The following is a 23,901-nucleotide window of genomic DNA, read 5'->3' on the forward strand; positions in this document are numbered from 1 at the left end:
GATGAATGGATAAAGAAGATGTGGTATATATATACAATGGAATACTATGTAGCCATCAAAAGAAATGAAATCTTGCCATTTGCAACTATGTGGATGGAACTAGAGGGTATTAGGCCCAGCAAAATAAGTCAGTCAACCTAATTATCACATGATCTCCCTGATATGAGGAAGTTGAGAGGCAATGTGGGGGGTTTAGGGGGTAGGAAAGGAATAAATGAAACAAGATGGGATCAGGAGGGAGACAAACCATAAGAGACTCTTAATCTCACAAAATAAACTGAGGGTTGCCGGGGAAGGGGGCAGAGAGAGGGTGGTTGGGTTATGGACATTGGAGAAGGTATGTGTAAACCTGGTGATTCATAGACCTCTACCCCTGGAGCTAATAATCCATTATATGTTAATAAAAAAATTAAAAATTAAAAAAAAAAAAGCCAAAGAGAGAGAGAGAGAGAGAGAGAGAGAGTATGTGCATATTACATGTATTAACTTTTTAAATTTCCTGAGTAGCTTTTCTTTTTATGGACGCATAAAATTTCCCAGAGTTTCATGAAGCTCTGGGAATTAAGAAAATTGCCCCAAGGCCACAGAGAGCTAAGTAGAACTGGGGTTCAAATTAATCCAAAGCCCACGTTCTCTCCACAGTGTCATTTTCCACTCAGAAGGCATCTGGAGAAAAAGGGCTACTTGTGTCACTGTTTAAGTTTAAGCAATAAATTCTAGTATTTTTTTTGAAGATTTTATTAAAGGTTTATTTACTTGGGGGGAGAGAGAGAGCATGAGCAGGAAGCACAGTGGGAAAGGGAGAGAAAACCTCAGGCAGATTCCCTTCTGAGCACAGCGCCCCGGGTGGGGCTGGATCTCACCACCTGAGCCAAAGCCAAGAGTCAGATGCTTAACCGACTGTGCCACCCAGGAGCCCCTTTTTGAAGATTTTAAAAACTGTACTCTATATCAATAATAATAATGCACAGTACACAGTATTTTTTTCATAATACATAATATTTTATAATATTCTCCTATTTTTCAAGGCACTTTTATTTTCATTTTCTCATAATCCTGTGACTACTAAGTAAGATAGAGAGAACTTACAGACCACTTGAGAGTTGAGATAACTGAAATCTGACTGTCGAGTGATTTTGCCATAATTACATTGCTGTGCAGTGGTAAATAGAGACTGAATTCAGTTCTCTTGACTTTCAGTCCGATATTTTTTCCAGTATCCCTGGGAAAAGCCCGTTTCTTTTCTTTTTTAAGTACTGAGTTTAAGAATTTAAGTGCAAATAAAACCTAAGAATTAGTTTTATCTTCTCAGGACAATGCCAAAGATTTATTCATTAGTACTGGTAACTTCAGTGCTAGGAAATGAAAAAGAAAAGAGAATAACAGGGAATAAAGGGGGAAGTGTTACATGTCTCATTAAATAATTGGGTCTCTCCTTTTTTTCCCTGATTTTATGCAAGTGAAAAAAGGACATCCAAGCCTCTGAGGCACTATCACACTCCGTATTTATGAAATGCACATATGTGATAACTTAATTCTTTGTAAAGCCATTTTTTGTTTGTTGTGTTATTCTTGATGGTGTCTATGTTTTGTTTTATAATTATCAAGGAAGTATTAATGAAAATGAGGGGAGAAAAAGAAACCCTTTCTCATGTTATTCTTTCATTGCATTGCCAAAAGAAAATCTATTCCCCCTCTTTTCCAAAAGTCAGCTGGGTCTTTATCAGCTTTGCAAAATGATGAATGAATGCCTTGTTCATTATTATTGCTTAAGTCATTCTTATTTATGCCAGTAATTCAAGGATTATGTTTTGATTGTTCTGGAGAGATGAAAACACTTTCTTGCTGATGAATAAACACTGCCGCTTTTTAAATATTTGTATGCAAAATGTCTGTAAAGCCATTATGAAATGCTTTTGCAAGAGCATTAGGAAGCTGTTTTTGGAAAGGCACTTTTTTTTCTTACCTTTTCTTTCATGCTAAGCAGTTCAATTGAAAGGCCTTTCAGAGTTAGCTTGTTTAAGCAATACCAGTGTTTTAGTGTAATGAATAACTTTTTACAGAGGACAATCCCACACAATTCAACACGCCGGTATTTCTATTTCTGTGCATCACCAATGTGGGGTTTCTGTGGTAGAATCTCTTTCTTTGAGAAAGCTGAAGCGATCAACACCCTGATTAACCTCTGATATTCACGTGGTGCTCTTGATCTCGAGGACCGCAGCAGTAACAAAGCGGTAATGGCAGCCATATGCTTCGGTTATTGTGGGTAGGGGTGACCCAGATGTGAACTTGGGGGGTGACTGATGCTAACTGCTATTTGTTTCAGGTTTGGTGTGGAGATTACCGGTGAGGAGTTTGAGTTGCTACTTGACAGAATCCCCCGGGATGAAGATGGAAATGTCAGATCCCTCCAACTCGTGGCCATGCTGGGTGATCGGTACTGCTTTCCACACTTTCTCACTGGGCACTATTCTGTTCTTGTTGTTTTTAATACAGAGAATGGACCCCTAGGAGAACTAGGATTACTTGAAATTTCTCTTCACTGATTTGTAGCTCATTTATTAATGTTTTATAAGTGAGAGAGCATTTCAGAATAGCTGTGTTGACCAAAAAAAAAAAAAAAAAAAAAGTGGCATGTTTTAACGTTGATCCATGGCAGTTCATTTTAAAATATTCCATATCTCAACATCTGGAAAACGGCCATGAGAGGGGATAATGTGACTGAAATGACAAAAGAGATAGTATAAATCTTGTTGCAGAATTAGGAGGAGAACTGCTGTAAGCGGCAGAAGTCAGGCCCTGGAGATGAACTATCCCAGCTGTGCTAAACATGCTCCCACACACGCTGACTGTTTACCCCCTCACCCCCCTCCCAAGTACTGTCCATTCACAAGGCTTCTTACCACTTCCTTCCAGTGGGGTCCAGCCTGGACAGTAGAGTGAGTACATGGCTGTTGCCAATGCTTATGTTAAAATCAGAGCAAGACTGCTTTCCAGAATATTCCCGATCTGTATTTCTAGATCAGAGAACCTCTTTTTATGGAGTTTCCAAAGTAGTTCAAGGCTTAAGTATTTAAAATTCTGGTAAATATTGACCATTTTATTCCTGAAATAGCTTTTTTTTTTTTCCCTGAAGTATCTTAAGGGATATTGCAGTCCTAGGCATCTGATGTTTTGGGCTGAGACCACTGAAAAATGAGCTCCTTCTTCCAAATGATAGTTATTTTCTCCAGAGCAGTTTTAGAAAGTAAGTGTCTTCATTCCATACACCTCCTGCTGTCCTCCAAGTCTCAGGACTATACTCTGGAGTCAAAACAAAGCCATCTGTAATTTCCTGTTCTTGATAGCAGAGTATGCAGACACTTACCAACCTGATTTGATTTAAGAGACTTCACAAGACACACCCTTCCCAAATTAGTTCCCATCATGTCTGCTGTAGAACCTGAACTCCTCATCTAAAGGGACCCAGTTCTTTGAGTCAGAAAGTACAGATTTGCAGAAGCTGTTAAGATGTGGATATCTCTGAGAGGGATAATACTTTAATTTGTCTGTCATTAATGCTTCGTTCAGCATTTCCCAAAGTATATTTCAAAGAGAAACACTAGTTTCATAGGATTAAAACTCTTATCCTTAAAAATGTTCCCATGGCCAGGGGCACCTGGGTGGCTCAGTCGGTTAAGTGACTGCCTCGGGCTCAGCTCATGATCCTGGGATCCTGGGATCAAGCCCTACATCAGGCTCCCTGCTCAGTGGGGAGCCTGTCTCTCCCTCTCCCTCTGCCTTTTCCCCTGGCTTGTGCTCTCTCCCACTCACTGTCTCTCTGTCCAATAAATAAATAAAATTTAAAAAAAGGAAAAGTCTCCCATGGCCAAATAAGTTTGGGAAACTTACTAAATAAAGTTTTTGATTAAATAAAGTTAAATGAATCCCTTTCCTGAAGGATTTCACACAGTCTCTAATATTGCCAGCATGTGTCATAACTTTTGAGGAAAGAAAAACAGATCTTAAAGCAAGTAGTTTATTTCAAAGACGGTCCCATGAAATACTGGTGAGCTATCGGGAAATGAGACCCAGAAGGGGAGAAAGCGAATATAGATCGGGTGTATTCATGAGCGAGTCATTGGCATAGGCATCTGGGGCACTCTCCTACCATGGACCTCTGGAAAACTGCTAGAACCTCTCTCAGGACTGTGGCAGTTGAGAACAAAGAAGCTAGAGTAGATGTACCCGTCGGTTCCCACCTGCCGTGGGTCATGGGCTGCTCTTGGCAGCGTGAACTCTCTGGCTGCTCATGGAGCTGGCAGAGCGAGCTCCCAGTCAGAATGGCCTCTGAGGAGTCCGAGGTGCTTGTACCAGAAAGCCCTCAGGGTGAAAGGGCACCAGAAGTGCTGAGGAGGTACTGGTGGGCCTTATCCAAAAGTGGGCGTCTGCGGTAGTGGGATTTCTGTAGCATTTCTCAGACTTACTTGGCCTTCTCTCATGGAACACCACAGAAAATGATTCAGGAATCACTACCTTAGTTGGATAAGTTAAACTTGCTAAGTATACTTTACCTTATAAAGTCAAGATCAAGTGTTTGAGAGGGTGAAGTGAAGGAAGGGAGAGTTTTTAAAACCAGGGGAACCTGTAGAGAGACATAGACACAGGCAGGCAGGGGAAGTTTCCTGAACACCCACGGGACAGCAGTGTAAGGACACTTAGGCTGATTTGTTAATGCCAGAGAGACAATGCGAGGTGGCAAACAAGCGAGGTAGACAGGTACTAAAGACAGAGTTGGTGTGAGCCTGCCCTACTCCCTTCCATTTTACGTGGATGTGTTAATGACAGGAGCAGCTCTTTGGATTAATTATATTCTTGATTCAGGATACCAAAAAACAAACTGTAAGTTCATTATTAATATTAACAAATACCTCTGCTTATCTATTTGACAGGCCTTTATCTCTTTATTATTTCCGTTTTGCTTGTGAGGAAATAGATGTATAGAAAGTTGAAGTGACTTGCCCAGAACACGGTCAGGGGAACCCAGGTCCCTCTGAATTATACAACAGCAAGAGGAGCTCCATTTCACAAGAATTTAGAATGGGCCCACATCATGTGAAGAGCTTTACATGCATTATTTCATTTAATGGTAAAGACTTTTTCTAAATTCTGCTTAAATTCACCGATTCATTGCTAACTGTCCACCTCATCTGTGTCAGGATGATCGTATTTATTGCTTGGTGGTATGGGGTGAAAGCCCCTGAGCTGGGTTTTAACCTCACAACCCTGAGATCAAAAGTTGCATTCTCTACTGACTGAGCCGGCCAAGCACCTCCTTGGTCAAGTCTTTAACATTCCTTTGCTCTGGTTATTTCATCTATAAAATGAAAAGTTTAGGACAAAAGCTCTCCCAAGGTTCTTTTAGGCCTAACATTCTACTTGGAGCAGTTTATATTCTTCTAAATATAAATAGAGATTTGGAGGGGACATCTAATATATTTAAATGATGTTATTGTAGAAACATGTTTTCCTGGCAAATATGAAGAATTAACAGATCATAACACTGAAATAAAGTACTTCAGAATCATCAGATTAAAATCAGTATAATATATATTTATTGACTGTTTTCTATGTTTTCAGTCAGTCAAGCATTTTTGAAATTGGGAAAGCAGTATTTCTTTTAGAGAGATTATTTCTTCTCTAAATTTATCACAAAATATGCATATGTGATTGAGAACTTCATTTTTTTAATGTGTATTTGGAGAAAAAAAGAAAGTAGCTTTTAATTTAGGAGGATGAAGAACTGTAGAAAACAGTCTATAGAACAGTTCACAGGACCAGGAGTATTAAAAATAAAAAAATTCATTTGAGATTTTTTTATTTTACTTCTTTGTGTGTACCCCCTTTAGTGCCCAGTTTTTAAGGACATACAAAAAACTTCTCAACCCAGTTAAAATTAGTATGTTTTGATCATCATAGCATGTTTGAGAAAAAAATGTGGCCAAAAAATGACCAAGTCCATTAAAAGCAAATGGTAGAGAATTCCAGTTATATATATATATATATAAAAAAAGGTCCCAGAGATTAAAAGTGCAGCATAGACGATGCAGTCAGTAATATTGTGATGATGTTGTATGGTGACTCACTATGGCTGTGAGCAGTGCTTCATGAATGGAATTATTGATTCACTGTTACACACCTGAAACTAATATAACACTCTGTGTCAACTATACTTCAATTTAAAAACATGGAGACTTTAGGACGTGCTCACACCAGTGTAATTCCCAAGGAACCCATGGAATCGTTCCTCTGGGTTTGTGACTTAGCTCAGTCATTTCATAGGCAGCTGTCCCACCCAGATACCACCTCCAAGGGCAGGATCCTCCTTCCAAAGAATATGTGTGCAGTTAAGGACCAGCCTAAGAGCCCTTGAGAAGATAGGACTGTCCAGACTATATAGAAGCCTCCACTGACTCTGGGAAACTTTCCAAGTGCCAGGTTGTCAGTCTTCCAACTCTTGGCTGTTTGTAAGACACAGTGCTTCCTTTTGGGTAAAGAATCCTATATTAGTTTCCTGGAAGTGCCATAACAAAGTACCACACACTGGGTGACTTAAAACAACAAAACTTTGTTCTCTCATAGTTCTGAAAGCTGGAGGTTCTGTATCATGGTATCCGCAGGAAACGCTCTCTCTGAGACTCTGGGTAGAATCCTGCCTTGCTTTTCCCAACTCCTGAGGGTGACTGGCAGTCCTTGATGTTCCTTTCCTTACATCTGCATCATCCTAGCGTCTGGCTCTCTTGTCACGTGATGTTCTTCCTGTATGTCTCTGTTTCCAAATTTTCTTCTTCTAAGGATATAAGTCATAATGGATTAAGGACCAACATATAAAAAACCAATATGACCTCTTCTTAACTAATTATATCTCCAACTACCCTATTTCCAAATAAGGTCCTATTCTGAGCTATAGGAGGACAAGGGACTTCAACATATCCTATGGGGGGATGTAGTTCAACACATAACAAACCCTGTCATAGATCTAATGTGTTCAGTTTCTTATAAATCTCACTGGGGGGAGGATACAAAGAAGAGTTTGTTCCTGTGTGTCATCTGACAACAATGATAACAATAGCTAACATTTAATGCCTACTACTTATCAGGCACTAAATATTAGCTCATTTCATTCTTACAACAACTCTATCAAAGATTTGACGTGTAAGAACATGTGGTACGGAAAGTGAGTTGCCCACGTCACACATTTAGTGGCGGTTGAACCAAGACCTAGGACACGCTGGCTGATTCCAGAGCCCACATATCTCATCCTACCCTCCTCTGGACTGAAGTAAGAGCAATTCGATCTGCACTAACAGTTGCATGTGGCTACGAAGCATATGAAATCAAATCAGAGGAAATCATGTTTTCTGGCTACTTATTCTTACCATTATTAAAGCTTGAATAGAAATTAGGTAAGTGCGAAATACCAGATTCTAAGACTTATTAGTCTTTTAGGAAAAAAATTACAGTATCTCATTAATGATTTTTATATTGATTACATGTTGAAATGATAATATTTAGCATAAATCAGGTTACATAGAATATTAAAATTAATTTGAACTTTTAATCAAATCTGCTAAAATATACTAGAAATTTTTAAATTACTTTTTGTACATACTTTGCAATTACTTATGTGGTAATCCTATTGGACAGTGCTGAATTAGCAAATCTTTCTAATTAGAATAGGCAGCATAATGGAAAGAAGGAATTGAGTCATGGCTGACCATAGGTAAGTCAGTTTTTAACAGTGCTTAGCTTCTCTATCTGTAAATGTGCCAGAAAACCTGAACTTTCCTCACAAATTTAATTTATTAACAAATTGAGCAAAAATAATTATGGGTCGTTTGACCCGATGTTTACAGAAGACTAGATAATTATCCAGCAAAGCAGGAATAATATAAATAAGTAGCTCCTCTAGATTCAATATAAGTTTGAAGTATTTACTTATTTTCTTTCAGCAAACTGATGTGCTAACTTTGAACTCCAGATACACAAAATATCTGTGTGGCGTGGAGGTTAGCCATCATTTCTGGCTGTACAGTTGTAATTTAATAATGACCATTTCCTGTAGTATAGGTCTTTGAGTTGGTAAGGGCACATAATATTCTCTCCCTTTTATAGATTTAAAAACAGACTCAGAGGTTAAGATGCATATCTAGTATTCTTGGCCATAAGATCAGTATTTTTCTCATCATACGTTCCAGGTAATGAATATTATACTTAATTTTTAGATGTGGCGCCTTTTAGCTGTGATTCCCCTGAGGAATGGAAGAGGAAGTAGGTAAATGGGAGGAGGTTAAAGCGTCTATGCTTTTCTTTGACGTGATGTATGAATGTGTGTAGCCAATTGTGACATACACCAGAATGTTGGAACCTTGACTACAGTTTGCTGAGACTGGGAAGGCACCCTCATGTGAGAAAGTTCACAAAATGCAGCTACTTAAAGAAGATAAGCAGTCAGACATTGCAAGAAATCCATGTTTTGGGGCCCCTGATTTTTGTTATTGTTTAAGTTAGAAAAGCAGTACATTCTTATTGCAAATATCCAAATACTGTAGAAAAAGCACAAAGTCAAAAGAAGAGATGATGCCCTTACCATCTTCCCCCAGTCCAGCTTCAGAAATAACCAGTTGATTATTAATTTTAACATGGAAGAGCTCAGCATGCACATTAATTTCATGGTTCTAAATTTTTCACAAGTTGGCATAATGTTCGATATGATCTTTTAGGTTGAACAGAAAATATCCTTTAAAAATACTATATGTAGGGCGCCTGGGTGGCTCAGTGGGTTAAAGCCTCTGCCTTTCGCTCAGGTCATGATCCCAGGGTCCTAGGATGGAGCCCCACATCAGGCTCCCTGCTTAGCAGGGAGCCTGCTTCCTCCTCTCTCTCTCTCTGCCTGCCTCTCTGCCTACTTGTGATCTCTCTCTGTCAAATAAATAAATAAAATCTTTAAAAAAATAAAATAAAAATAATATATGTATACAATTTGTTGTTTCTCCTTTATGGCCATATATTAGCTAAATGTATATATCTCTTATACCTTAAGGATAGCAGTTCTACTAAAATTATGTGTGATTTCCAAAAGAATTTTTTTTTCAAAGTCTAAAGAAAGAGTGATTAGAACAGTGGTCTTCTTCAGAAATATTTGTTAGAAAAATCCCATTTTTTTTTCATATCACAACTTCATTGTGTGCTGAGCATGGCTTATTACATGGTTTAGAAAGATTATCTAGGTTGTGTTGTGAATATGGGAGTGTGTCCATAAAATTATAGTGGCTGTTGGTTTTGTTGAGATCACTTTTAGATGGCAGAGAAGTGGCATTACTTTAAAATATTAGTGATCGATGGAAAAGAAGCATTTAGGTCAGGATCGTGTTTAGAGCATGATTTCTTTATCATCTCTAGTACCTTCACCTCAAGTCAGTTGAGGTGTCAATGTAGAAATGTTTATCCCACACTTTTAATTGCACAAAGGTTATATTTTTTCTTCCTAAAAGTCACTTTCCTTATACTAAGGGGAATAATCTATAAGTGAATTAGGTTTGACTCTCAGGGGAATCCCACAGTATAGTGAGTTGTAGGATTTTCTGTGCTGGAGAGTAAGTGGGGAGAGTATTTGAGTTGAATCAAATGGTGAAACCACTGGTATCTCAGTATCATAATTAAGGAATTCTGGAAATTTATTGACAAATTCTCTAATTCTGAATGTGTTACCGGAGAGTAAGAGGACAGTATTTGCAAGTCAAATGATAGAAGAATCTATTGTCAGACAATTAAAACATCTTCACTGAGACCTACCGAGCTAACCTTTGTGTGGTCTTGTTCTCAGATGGAAATGGTTCCTAGAGACAGTTGACAGCATGAATTTTGAGACAACACTAAATGTGTGTGGGAACTTGCAAAAACAAATCTACAAAAAGATTTAGGATCAGGGTTTTCTTTGCCACTTTTTTACCGTGGTGGGGTGGGAGTGGGAGGTAGGTCCAGGGGTTGGGGGGAGGCTCCAGAGGGAAAGGTGACGTTAGAGATGCTGGTAGAAGTTAGTCCTGGTCAAGCCTGGGGTGAACAATGACACAGTGTTGTTGTGGGCTGCCTCCACGACTTAGATATTCTTCCCATGTCAGTATAATCACTACTGGGAGGTAGCTCGATTAAGGATTACCATATCATTAATAGTATCCATGACTTTTGTTCAAAGGCGACTTGTGCAATGTTGCCTTGTGGACGAAGCGCCATAATCCTCTGAGCCGCAGCTGTAGAGAGGGAGGCTCCTCAGAGCCGCCCACACTGACTTCCCTGTCCTCTCGGATCAGTTCTAAAAAACAGACAGAAACAACAGTCAACTCAAAGCCAGAAAAAAGAAACATCCATTCTACATTTCCACATTCATCCCCAAGCTTCAATCCCTGCCAATGTCTCCCATTCATCTCTTCTCTAACATCCAGATCACCACTCGGATGGTGGCCAGATTAAAGCGGAACAATGCAGTTTTAAATGTAAAGTTTGCATCTAATTTTTTTCTTTGCATGAGAAAAAGCACATTGATTCTATGTGTCTGTCTAACGCTTAGCCTGTAGTTTGTCAGGTCTTTCTTATTTTCGTTGGCAACATGCGGCATGCTTGTGTCTCTCAACTGTCTAGGGTTTCAGTTTATCTGGTGAAGACACTTAACTTTGAAATTTGTATTTGAGTAGGAAATTATATACACAGTTAATGAACAATGGAGTTTAACGTCATTAATATTTTTGCTGCTAAGAAACGTCGGCGTCCAATGGGACTAGCACTGAGAGAAATCCTAAGACAGAAGCCTGAAGCCTCAGCAAAAGCACCAAGATATTAGGGCATTGGGCAGAAGAAAATATCCAAGGGAATCCCACTTGGGAAAAGTGCAGGTGGTAGAAGACAAGAAAGAGTGGAGGCAGCCTTCAGAGCATATTTCATGTCATAAAGATCACCCCCTCGGAAAAGGACAAGGAGGAAACATAATCTTATTTATGGCAGAAGAAAATTTTAAAAAATAAAATGAAGCCTACAGTTAGCGTTCTTGTTTTATACTTTAATAATCACACTTTTATTGCAAATTAAATGAAGTGCTGCCTTGATTTACTCAGAAACCATTATTCTGAAGGGTTTAATCTTACATTTTTATCTCATTGCTTCATTTAAAAATCACTGAAACATTATTTTTATAAAACAATCCATTTAATTATCCTCAGTTTTTCAGAGGCATCTACAAAAATATTCAGACTATTGTCTTTGGATCAAAATGTCCTAAAGTCTTTCTTGTTGCCCAAAGAATTATTTTCTCTAAAGTACAAGGCAAAATTTACTTTTTTATACCTTGCTTAACAATACAGCCCTCTTTCCCCATCTCTCCCTTTTTTCTCTGGCATTGACATCCAAACTGTGCTGTAATTTTAATGTACTCAGCAGCTCTTCCCTTTAAGAGGCACTTATTGGGGCGCCTGGGTGGCTCAGTGTGTTGAGCCTCTGCCTTCAGCTCGGGTCATGATCTCAGGGTCCTGGGATGGAGAGCCCTGCATGGGGCTCTCTGCTCAGCGGGGAGCCTGCTTCCTGCCCCACCCACCCACCCCTGCCTGCCTCTCTCCCTCCTTGTGATCTCTGTCTGTCAAATAAATAAATCTTAGAAAAAAAAATTTTTTTTAAGGCATTGATTGGAATGGAAATTATAGAAGTCTTCCTGCCTGAAACAAAGTTAAGTGTAGGAAATTTTATCTCTTGGACAGATGGAAAAATAAAGGAACAGTTCAGGCACTTCCTTAGGCCAAGAGTATCCATTCAGCAAAGTCACCCATATTTGTCAGGAAAGATTTGGTTGCACTCATCAGAGACTTGAATTTAGATCTCTGTGTTATTTACACACATGCTCAGAGGATGTTGTTTATGTGTAATGCTGCGTAATCTTGTATGCAGTGTTTGAGGAACAGGAAGCCTGGGAGAATGTACTTCTGACTGTGGAAAACAGTCCAGTTCTGATCTTTGGTCATGTTGCTCCCCAGTTGTAGTAGAAAAACTGGTAGTTGCAAAAAGGCACAGACCACCACGTCCACCCCCATTCTGGGATTTGTCTTTGTTGAAAAGCAAGCAGGAGTTAAAGCAGACATTCCTTTACATAGAGTTCTTTTTATTTTTTAAGATTTTATTTATTTATTTGAGAGAGAGAGAGAGCATGAAAGGGGAGGTCAGAGGGAGAAGCAGACTCCACGTGGAGCTGGGAGCCCAATGCAGGACTCGATCCCAGGACTCTGGGATCATGACCTGAGCTGAAGGCAGTCACTTAACCAACTAAGCCACCGAGGTGCCCTAGAGTTCTTTTTGAAAGGCACATTATTCCTTTGGGTTATGGACATTGGGGAAGGTATGTGCTATGGTGAGTGCTGTGAAGTGTGTAAACCTGGAGATTCACAGACCTGTACCCCTGGGGCTAATAATACATTATATGTTAATTTTTTTAAAGGTACATTATTCCAAACATGGGTTTAAAATAATAATAAAAGTAATTTGCAAAAAAAAAAAAACAATTTAAAACATTAGGAAAGCATTAGTAGAAGATTGAGAATTAGCCAAAAGAAAAAAGAATGAACAGTGTTCCAAGCAGAGACATTAACGTAGGCAAATGTTACTGTACGAAAATGTGGTTACCCGCTTCTGTGACTGTAAATCACATGTCAGTGGTTCAGTTATTAAATGTTATAAAGAATTTAACAGATTAGGCAGAATTGGGGTAGTAATAGGGAAATTACATAAACTTGGCCCTCTGCTAACTTAGGACATTTTGGTGTGCTACCAGAATTGATGTTCAGCATTGTGGGGTAACATTTATTCCTCATTCCTGATGTTTCTTTCCGTGCAGAGGGAGCTCCACTAACTACATTCTCAGCTTTTCTCTGCCCTCCTTATTTTCTACTCCCCAGAAATAAAAGAGAGATTTTTCAGATTTGGTTTGTGGAAGAGCCAGTGTCCACAGGTGCTTGCGTGTTGAAGTGCTCCACGCCAAGAGTTTTATGGGAATCTGCTCTTACAGGGTGAAAGCTGCAATTGTTAGCACTATGATTAGGTGGTAAGTTTGGAGTTACAATATTAGAAAAATCATTGTTGCCATTATCCAAGAGCTCTATCAATAGTAAAACTGACCCCTATGACACTCTTTTATCTCTCAATTAGTTCCAAGCTCGGGTGCTACAAGCAGAGGTCTTATTTATAGACTGGCCCTCACCGAGCAACAATATCTATGGCTTAGGTACTCTGTAGTAGTGGTTCTCAAACTGTGGTCTGAGAACATGTGGGAGTCCTTGAGACCCTTTCAAAGACTGGGCTGGTGTGGGGAGGTCAGACTGTTTTCATAATAATGCTAAAATGTTCTTTGTCTTGTTCACTCTTATTCTGACAGGTGTAGAGTGGCGTTTCCAGAGTTTACATGATGTGTGCGATAAATATAAACATATATTAAAGTATTTATTAAATACTAGAATATTTTTATATTTTATATTTTAAATTCATATTGAAATATTAAATATATATATAATTTCCCATAAATCAAAACTCTTTGGGACACTCACTAATTTTAAAAGTTTAGAGGGGCTCTTGGAATGAGAGTTTGAAAATTGCTACTCTAAATCATAATGGGAAGTGAAAAGCTCTTTCCTGAAGGTAGAAGCTTCTGGGTGGTTCTGTTATAGAAATTTATGAGAGATCCCTGAGATAGCTTGCTTCATTCAAATAGGAAAAAAAAAAAATGACCCAAGAATGGAGTGGATGAATTCAGATGCCAGTATACCCTGTGCTGGGCACTGTTTCCTGGGCAGCAGGGGCACATATGAGCAACTCTATCACTGTCTTCTAGAAGCTCACAGTCAAGAAGGGGGAACAAACCAACGAGGAGACTATGGTAATAGGGAGTAGCAGGTGTACATGAAGTGCCACAGAAACACAGATGATACCTAATCCAGGGAGCAAGGAGAGGGTGAGCACTTTAAATTAGGTCTTGAAGACACATGAGAATTAACCAGAAGAAGAAAAGGTGATGGTGTTCCAAGCAGAGACATTAAAATATGCAAAGACCTAAAGCAATGTTTTTCAGACATTTGATTTAGACCATTAGTAGGTCATGAAATCAATTTAATATGTCATGACCAACATAAAAAAACAAAAAAACAGAACAGAAAATATCAGAGTACACCTCACACAGTATGGATAAGTATTCTTCCATGAAACTCCCCCCACCCACCACCGTGTGTGTGTGTGTGTGTGTGTGTGTGTGTGTGTGTGTGTGTGTGTGTTTGATGGGGTAAGTCGGGGAGGAAAACTGCACTGGGTTACAGTGTAAAATGCATTGCTTATTGTTGGTTGAAATAATTTTTTGAAACCATTGGTCTGGAGGCATAAGAGGAAGCATTATAGATTTAAAGAATTATAAGCTGTTATTCAGTATGGATGGAAGGGGGTGGCTGTGGATGGTGCTGTCGAAAAGAGAAGGAAGAAGCAGGTAGTGGAGAGCCTTAATGACTAAGTAGCTTGGATTTTCTCCCAAAGGCAAGCAAGTACTGTTAAAAGATTTGTAGGAAGAGAAGTAAACTGATCAAGATGCATTGGTTGAATAAAAACCATCTCTCTGAGAAAGATGAATTGGGGCGGTGGTAGTAAGATCTACAGCGAGGAGACCTCTTCCGAGCTGTTGTAAAAATCCAAGGGGCTGAACTAGAGGAGTAGGAACGGAGATGGTTATAATAGTTCTGAATTTATTAGAGCTCTTTGTAGGAGTCAGGTGGTAATTATTCCTCATATAGCATTCTGTCTAGCTTAATAGATACATTATATACTAGAATATAAGCTACACAAAGGCAGGAATTTCTGTGTCTTTTTTAAACCTCAGGATCCTCAGAAATGAAAACAACACTTACATACATCAGATGCTCAATAAGTCTTCTTGTCTGCATGCCTCTGCTCTGCAGTTACCATTTGTCCCTGTGCTTTTTGGCATCAAAATTTTGTTGCCATCTCTTATACCATGTTGTCTTTACTATTGTGCTTTGTCCTTGTGAGTTTATGGCATTTTTATTCCTTTACTGTCATTTTAGAAGGGTTTTAGGAAACAGTGAAAATAAACTCATGCATTTCATCTTTGATGTTTAACTAGAACTCTCTGACAGTTTACAGAATAGCTTTATTGATGGAGGAGATTAGTTACCAGTCCCACTTTCTCCTTCATTTTCTCCGATTTAATCACATTTGTTCAACTAAATTATCTAGGAAAAGAATTTTAGAGTATTGGTCAAGTAGTTTGATTTTAACAAACCACTGATCTGGTCTCGGATCCCATAATTTACCGACTCCAGAATTGGTTGGTGTGATTTAGCAATAAGAATACATTAGTGTACAGAGTAATATGGAATGATTAATTAGAGGAGGAGCCGTGGTTCAGTGGGAGTTACTTCTTCTTTTTTTTTTTTTTTAATTTATTTATTTTAGGAGTCGCTTCTTAATACGCAGCTTTTGTTAACGTCTGCCCAGTTAGTTCTTACTGATGAACTGAAGGGATTTCAGAGAGATTTAAAATTCCAGGAACTTAAAATATGTCTTTTTTCTTTAAAAAAAAAAAAAAAAAGTTCTATTTGTTTGTTAGAAAGAGCACGAGTAGGGGGAGGGACAGAGGGACAAGTAGACACCTTGACACAGGGCTCGATCCCAGGACCTTGAGATCATGACCTGAGCTGAAGTCAGATGCTTAATCACCTGAGACACCTGGGCACCCCAAAAGATGTCTTGTGAGAGGACCTCACGGTCTCCAAATACCACAAGTAAGTAGAGCTCTCCTTCGACCTGTCAGCCCAGCAGCTTCTCAGCCACATTTTCTAATTTCCAGACCCCTGAAGGTTGCTTCAGCTTGGGCAGGTTAGGTGCGCTGACCAGACTGATCACATCCCGAACTTTAAACTATGGAGAAGACCTCTGAACAACCCCCAAACAGAAGGATTTTGTGAGTGCTTTCTTTCCCACATGCAAATGCACCCCATGGGGTAAGTTTGGAATGTGTTTCTCTCAGCCAGAGCAGGTATCTAAGGGTATGTATACCAAGTACGCCTGTTAAAAATACTAGGAAAAGTGCACCTGGGTGGCTCAGTCAGTTTAGAGTCTGCCTTCAGCTCAGGTCATGATGCCAGGGTCCCAGCATTGAGCCCCGCGTCAGACTTCCTGCTCAACAGCTTCTCCTTCTCTCTCTCGCTCTCTCTCTCTGCCCCTCACCCTCCTACTTATTCTCTCAATCTCTCTCTCAAATAAATAAAATCTTTTAAAAATATTAAATAAATGAAAGTATTAGGAAAGGACAAATAGTTACATGCCAAGTTCCTTTTGATTTTGACAGGACCATGTATTTTTAGTTTTAACATATTACCGTGTAAACTTTAATGGTCTAAAATAACCAGTAACTTGAAATGTTAAAGGGAAGTTCATTTGTCACAGTATCCAAGTCATTTACTTTTAACGACATTGGGATGTGAGTTGATTTAGTCCCCCAGATTTTCCTGTCGGTAAATCAGAAAACAATGCAGTTTACTGTTATTTACTTCTTTTTGTTTTTGTTTTATGTTACTCCCAGGAGAAAATTCATGTTCATAGGAAGCAAGCCTTAAAAAGAAGCTTAGAGGTCATATTGTCCATCTTATTTCTGGTACACAAAGGAACCTGAGACTCAAAAAGATAACTTCCTGAGGCCGCTGGAGGAAAGGTTAATCTCAGGAATTAATTTTTATGTGTCTAAGTACTTTTCTTAGTCATTTAATATTTCTAAGCCTAAATTAGTACCACATACATCTGTGCCAGCACAGAACTACCAACCCTCATTTATTCCATCAGTCATAAAAGCCTGTAGTTCTTCACTGAGGACATTGGCAGGCACATTATCTCACCACTGTTGTGGGTATAAAAATCTTGAAATTCGGTTTCATCTGAAATACTCAGTAAACATTTATTTACATGAAGTGCGAAGAGAGCCACCACATTATGTTCATTAAGGAACGCTTGAAAGTGGCAAGCACAGTGGGACTCAACAGCCATCCTAAGCCTGAATGTACATGATTTATGTGCCTAATAAATGCACATAAGGACCACTAGATAATATAGTCACCTTCTACCCAGTCAATAAGTACTGTATTCTTGAGAATTTTAAGAACCTGAAAATAGTTGGAGACTTGGTGATTTGAGGGAAAGTTCTGGTTAGATTAGCATTTTAGGGACTCCTAGTGGACTTGGCTTTCACCTTAGGATAATTCTCCAATCTTTGGAAAAGATAAATCAGATTCAGGAAATGAACATGCGATAGTGTGCATGTTTACCGTTTGCTGCCTCACTGGGCAGCCATCATTAAGTATAGTTCGATAAATCCTATTATTGAGATGACTTCCAGTACAGCAGCTGTGGCCGGTGTAACCATGGCTACAGAGCGCCACTGTATCCCCGCTGCTGAGGGCTCACAGACACACTGCCAGCAGCTTTCGGACGTTACTTCCTCACTCTCCTCTCTCTCTCTCTCTCTCTCGTGCCTTACAGAAACGATTCCAGCAGATTCTTTTTCTGTTAGTGTGTCATGAGGAGGAGGTTCTGTGTGAGTAAAAGAAACATGGCTTCTGTCTGTTAAACAAAATAGAGGTGTTTCCCCCAAACCGTAAGAGAAGAATGGAGGCAGGCGGCCCAGAAGGGATATTACCCGTTAGCTCCAGGCTATTACCAGGGACCCAGGCTGCCCTACCATCCTAAAGCTCATTGTTCATCTTTAAAGGTCACCTCCTCGTCCTAATGACTGTTGAAGTTTGGCCCTTCAGGCTCTCTTGGCAGGCCTGGAGAAGGGGACAAGGCAGAAGGGCAAAAAGGGGGTTACTTTTATCTGAGTCTGTTCACTTTAAGCACCATTTCCAGAAATCTCACACAATACTTTTGCTTACAACAGGTGGTCCAGAATTTAGGCTTAGGGATAAATCTAGCTGCAAGGGTGGCTGGGAAATGTAGTCCTTTATTCTGAGCAGCAATGTGCCCAGCCAGGACCGGAGAGAGAGCAGGAGAGAGGGCAGCTGGGGTTGTGGCAGAGACGGAGTTCCTGCCACAGATAATTGTGGTGGAATATTCTGTGTATATCTGCGAAGCCTTAACTGCTCATAAGTAATAACCACTGTTACACAGAAATAATAACTGTGGATACATGGTTGGTGCAATTAGCTCAGTAAGCAGTTTTAGATGTCCTCGGAGAAGCTCAGGGATTGTTTTTAGACCACAGGGATACATTCACAGTAACTATTTGCTCTTTACTAAGTGCTTTCAGTTGCAGGAATTCAAATCAAACAGAGTTTAAAATAAAATCACGGAAATTTATTCACCCCGTATGGAACTTAACAGAATCTTGGGGAGTATAATAGACTGAAGAAAAACTGCAAGAAATCCAAAACACAGTAAAAGGGTATAAATATAATTAATAGCTTCTTATGAAAGAATCATTTACAGTATGGTTGCTTACTGTAACCCCCTAAAGAAGCTTTTGTGAATTTTTAGGGAGGTTGAGGAAACTTATATTCTACTTCCTGCCCCTTTCTTTGCATAAATTCCTTAATCATAAATCCTTCACGATAACTTCCCTTGATATTTTGTACTACCATTTACCATTTGTGTGATTTTTTAAAAAAACAGGTACACTGGGGTATAATTTATGTCCCATAAAATTCACTCATTATAAGTATACAACTCAATGATCCATGTAAACTTATAGTATTGTGGAACCATCACCATTAGCCAGTTTTAGAACATTCCCATTTACTTTCGGTCTCTATGCATTTGTTTCTCTCTAGACATCTTTTAGAAATGGAATCATGCAATATGTATTTTGGGTCTGGACTCTTTCACTTAGCCTGATGTCGTTAAGGTTTATCCATGTCATAGCATGTGTCGGAAATTCATTCTGGTTGCCCGAGAGGGTTCCCTCGTGTGGGTCTACCACATCTTGTTGACCCATTCATCAGTTGATGGACGTTTAGAATGTTTCTAGTTTTTGACTTTCTGAATAACGGTGCCACAAACATTGGTGTACATATCTTTGTGTGGACATGTGTTTTCATTTCTCTGATAGATTCCTAGGAGTGGGATGGCTAGATTGTCTTATAATTTTATGTGTAACTTTTTAAGAAACTTACAAACTGTGTTCCAAAGTGATTGTACCATTTTATAGTCCCAATAACAAGAGGGTTTCAGTTTCTCTCTTCCCCTCAATTGCCTGCCTTTTTTATTATAACTGTCCTGGTGGGTGTCTAGTTGTATCTCCTTGGGGTTTTAATTTGCATTTCCCTAATGACTAATGATTTTGACCATCTTCTCATGTGCTTGTTAGACATGAGTATATCTTCTTTAGAGAAATGTATGTTTAAATCTTTTGCCCATTTAAAAATTTTCGTCAGTTGTCGAGCACTCTCTATATATTGGTCATTGTAGATCCTCTCTATATCTTCTTTTTTATTTTTTAATTTTTGCCCTCTATTTGCTCCCTATATATTCTGATGAAGGCCTTTTATCAGATATATGATTTGATAATATATGATTTGACAAACATATTTTGTCCCACTCTGTGACTTGTGTTTTTATTTTTTTATTTTTTTTTTTAAATTTTTTAAAGATTTTATTTCTTTATTTGACAGAGAGATCACAAGTAGGCAGAGAGGCAGGCAGAGTTAGAGAGAGAGGGAAGCAGGCTCCCTGCCAAGCAGAGAGCCTGATGCGGGGCTCGATCCCAGGACCCTGGGATCACGATCCAAGCTGAAGGCAGAGGCTCAACACACTGAGCCACCCAGGCGCCACGTGTTTTTATTTTTTTAATGGTATCTTTTAAAGTGCAAAAGCTCTAAATTTTTATGTGGTCCAACTTAACTAATTTTTCTTTTATGGTTTGTTCTTTTAGTGTTGGGTCATGGGACTTTGAGCAAGTTGTCTAATCTCTTCAAGCCTCTGCTCTTTTGTCTATAAAATTGGAGCGATAATTCTTACCTTAAAGGCAACTATAATTTCAATCTGATTTCTCTGTATTTATCTGGGAAAAAGGGAAGTATAAGCAGAGACTGCAAGTTCAGAGACATTCTGTTCTTGACACTTGTTCTTCTTCTGGCTTTCTGGGAGGGGTGCACTTGGTATGTGTAAAAGCTATTGGATATATCTCCTAGGCAATTTTGCTTTCATCTTCTGATCCAAGGGATTAGCTTTACAGATGGGGAATAAGGCAGGATAGGGGAACCAAAATACATAGGGTTAAAAAAAATGGTTGAAGTTTCCTGAGAAGCAGGAGGAGGGAGGGATTATAAAGAAGCCTGAGGAAACTTTTGAAATAATAGATACAGCAATAATCTTGAGCCTGGTGGTGGTTTCACAAGTGTATATGTATGTCAAAACTTAGATTATATGCTTTAGATATGCACTGTTTATTGTGTATCAGTTATATCAGTAAAGCTTGGCTTAAGGGAAAAAGCCATTAGGATGACCATTATCAAAAAATCAGAAAATAACAAGTGTTGGCAAGGACTCAGGCCAACGGGAACCTTTGTGCATTGCTGATGGGAATGTAAATAAGTATAGCCACTGTGAAACAGTTTGGAGGTTCCTCAAAAAGTTAAACATAGAATTACCACATGATCCAGCCGTGCTACTCATAGGAATATATCCAAAAAATTAAAAGCGGGCACTCCCAACGGATATTTACACAGCCATGTTCCCAGCAGCATTATTCACAATAGCCAAAAGGTGACAACAGCCCAGGTGTCTATCAGCAGATGAATGGATATGCAGAATGTGCCCTGTCCCTGCAGTGGAACGTCGCGCAGCTTTGCAAAGGAATGGAGTTCTGACACGTGCCACAGCATGGACGGATCCGAAAGACATTATGCTCAGTGAAAGAAGCTACAAACGAATGGACAAATATTGTGTGATTCCACTTATAAGAGATACTTAGAATAGGCAACTCAAAAGGTAGAAAATAGAATAGAGGTTACTAGGAGCGGGGGAGACAGGGATGGGCATTAATGTTTAATGGGTACAGACTGAGGTGATGTAAAAGTTCTGGAAATGGATTGTGGTGATGGTTGCACAACAGCCTTGTGAATGTACTTAATGACGGTAAACTGTATACTTAAAAATGGTTAAAATGTTAACTTTCATAGTATGTATATTTTACCAATATAAAAAATGCAGAATAAAAGAATGAGTTAAGTGATATATAAGTTTAAATGGTAATAATAAATGTGTGATGCGAAGTTGACACATCAGCCCCAGGGGTAAGTCAGACGCAGACAGATTGGGCTTCCTTCCTGGTACTCTGATCTTACCCCTCACACCTATCAATTATTATAAATTTATTCCCCTGTTTCTTCACTCCCTTGTTTTCAGGCACTTAGATGGGGCATGGAGAGATATACAATGGAAAATAAATTGAATGTATTTAGCTTGGGGAGGAGAAGATTTGGGGGAGGCCACGCCAGCTGTGTTTAAATATTTACAGGGCTGTCAGGTGGAGGAAAGAGGAGGCTTATTCTGTGCGCTCCAGAAGGCAGAAATAGGATTTCATGGGAAGCAGATCTTCCCTGCCTCTGGCAAAGGAATGACATTTTATTAAATAGAACAGCCTAGAAATGAAGAAGACTCCTTCAAATGCTGGATGCGGGCAAATGGAAACTAGGGATTGTGTAGAGAGGAATGTTGCCGCAGACGGCACACGGGGCCAGGGCATCCCGGCAGGAAGACGTTTTCAGCGGGCTTTTGAAGAGTATGTCATGAAGGAACCATTTCCGGAGGTGTGAGCAGGATTGAGGGAGCCTGTCAAGGATGTTGAGATACCTAGGAACTAGCACAGTGGGAACACCTTCCCATCGGGCCGGAAGTAGCAAAGGGGGGCAGTGCTGTCCGAGGGGCCTGCGGAGCTGTGGAAGGGGAGTCATCAACCGCGCCGAGGAGGACCCTCCCGTAGGACCTGACAGCCACAGATGGAGCAGCCGCTGGCAAAACCCTGGCACCAAGGCAGAAGAACATCAGAACTTCCTCCCCACCTTCCACCCCCTGTGCTGTCTCTCTCCGGACAAACCCAGTCAGCAGCCAGGAGGGGCACAAGAAGTGAAATAAAGCAGATTGGAGGGAGAGATCAACTTCCCGGGGTGCTGAGCAAGACAGAGAAGTGCATCTCCATGGCCTCATCCTTCCGTCTCAGAGACCTGCAAGCTTTGAGGCTATGAAGCACTTGATTTTCATAGCAGATAGCCCAATTCTTCTTCCCCACCACCACCACCAAAAAAAAAAAAAAAAAAAAAAAAAAAAAAAAAAAAAGTAAAAGAGCAAAAGACCCAAAGATTGCCCCTGATATCCCACGAATGACCAGTCATGGCACATGAAGTTAAAGAGGAGCTTGTGTTATCTGGCAATATCTATAGGGTCAGGGAAATGCTCTTGAAAGCTGAAAGGTGGCTGTCAGGCAGCCAACATATTTATTGAGCACCTACTGAATGCTAGGTGCTGTTCTTAGTGCTTTTGATCTAGTGATGGGTAAAGCAGAAATTCTTCTCCTTTTACATTGTAGAAGTAGGCAGACAATAAAGATGCAAATAAGTAATTCAAGGTGATATCACACAATGTAGTCAATTGATTAGATTGTGAACTGTACCATTTCCTAGTGTGATCTTGGTTAAGTTACTTGACCTGTGTCTCTGTTCAGTATCTATAAATGGGGATTAATGATTCTACTTGCCTAATAATGTTGATATGAGGATATAACTGTTAGTATATGTAAAATGTTTAGATCAGTGCTTAATACATAGAAATGCTACATATAAATGTGTTATGATCAGGCACTATTAAGTACTAGATGGGAGAGGAGATAGCAAAAAATGCATAGAAAGGAGAACGGTGGTTCTCCTGAGAGCAGCTATGAGACCGGGAAGCAGGAGGGCTGGTGAGCAGCATCATGGACATCAGGGAAGAGCCAGAGGCGCCGGGGAAAGGGCAGCCAACAGCCACTTGTGCCCTCCCAGAATGCTGTCCATCTTTAGGGACAAATGAGATGACACTAAAGAAAAGCACCCTCTTATGGCCTGTTTAGTGGTAAATACAAGGCTGAGTTTTTAATGAAAATCAGCAAGAAGTTTTAGTCACTTAAAGACAAAAAAAAAAAAAAAAAGAAGAAGAAGAAGTAGGAAAAGGTGCTTAAAAGAGGCAGAAACATTGTATCTAAAAGCTCAGAATCTGAAATGAGACTGGCACAAGTTCTCATCCAACTCTGTCATTTAACTATTGTCTGACCTGAGACAAGTTCCTTAACCTTGTTGATGAATGGAAATAATGGAAAAGGTGGAAAAAATGGAAGTAATAATACCAAACTCGTGCACTATTTTGAGTCTACAATGAAATCATCTATGGTAATTGCTTAGCACAATGCCTAGAACATTCTAAGGCTTTTAACCAGCACATGCTGCTGTTGCTTATTGCTGTAGTTATAAAAAGAGAGAATTAATCCCTATGTATGACTTGAAAAGAGCACAATAAAGTATTACATATTGATTTTTTCCTTGTTTTAATTGCTCTGCATGACTTTAGGGTTTAAAAAGGACAGTTTCTTAATTTCTTGGCCAACTCCCCGAATCTTCCTAGGGAACAACATCAGGTGATGGCTTCACCAACCCAGAGCATCTGCTCACGTTCTGCATGAGCAGACGTGTGATCTCCAAGTACTTCAACGAAAAAGCAAAATAATGTAATGATAAGATTTGGCACTCGGTCTGTGTTTATTTCTGAATGATTATTTTGACATTTCAAGCTTACAAACAACATTTGGCA

The 23,901-nt window shown here is 39.5% G+C and overlaps 2 protein-coding genes across 3 annotated transcripts in view; both read left to right on the forward strand.

Annotated features, from left to right (window-relative positions):
- Positions 1-23,901, forward strand: part of CENPU (centromere protein U) — a 627,562-nt gene that overhangs the window by 297,789 nt on the left and 305,872 nt on the right. The gene's annotated exons all lie outside the window — the stretch shown is intronic.
- The window catches only part of LOC309855444 (uncharacterized protein), a 61,665-nt gene that overhangs the window by 25,317 nt on the left and 12,447 nt on the right, over positions 1-23,901 (forward strand). For both annotated transcript variants that reach the window (XM_082715784.1, XM_082715785.1), the window contains one exon: positions 2,330-2,440. In XM_082715784.1, the coding sequence (XP_082571910.1) occupies positions 2,330-2,440 (111 nt within the window). The remainder of the gene's footprint in view (positions 1-2,329; positions 2,441-23,901) is intronic.

This window comes from Mustela nivalis (genome assembly GCF_964662115.1).
Source record: "Mustela nivalis genome assembly, chromosome: 20".
Classification (NCBI taxonomy): domain Eukaryota; kingdom Metazoa; phylum Chordata; class Mammalia; order Carnivora; family Mustelidae; genus Mustela; species Mustela nivalis.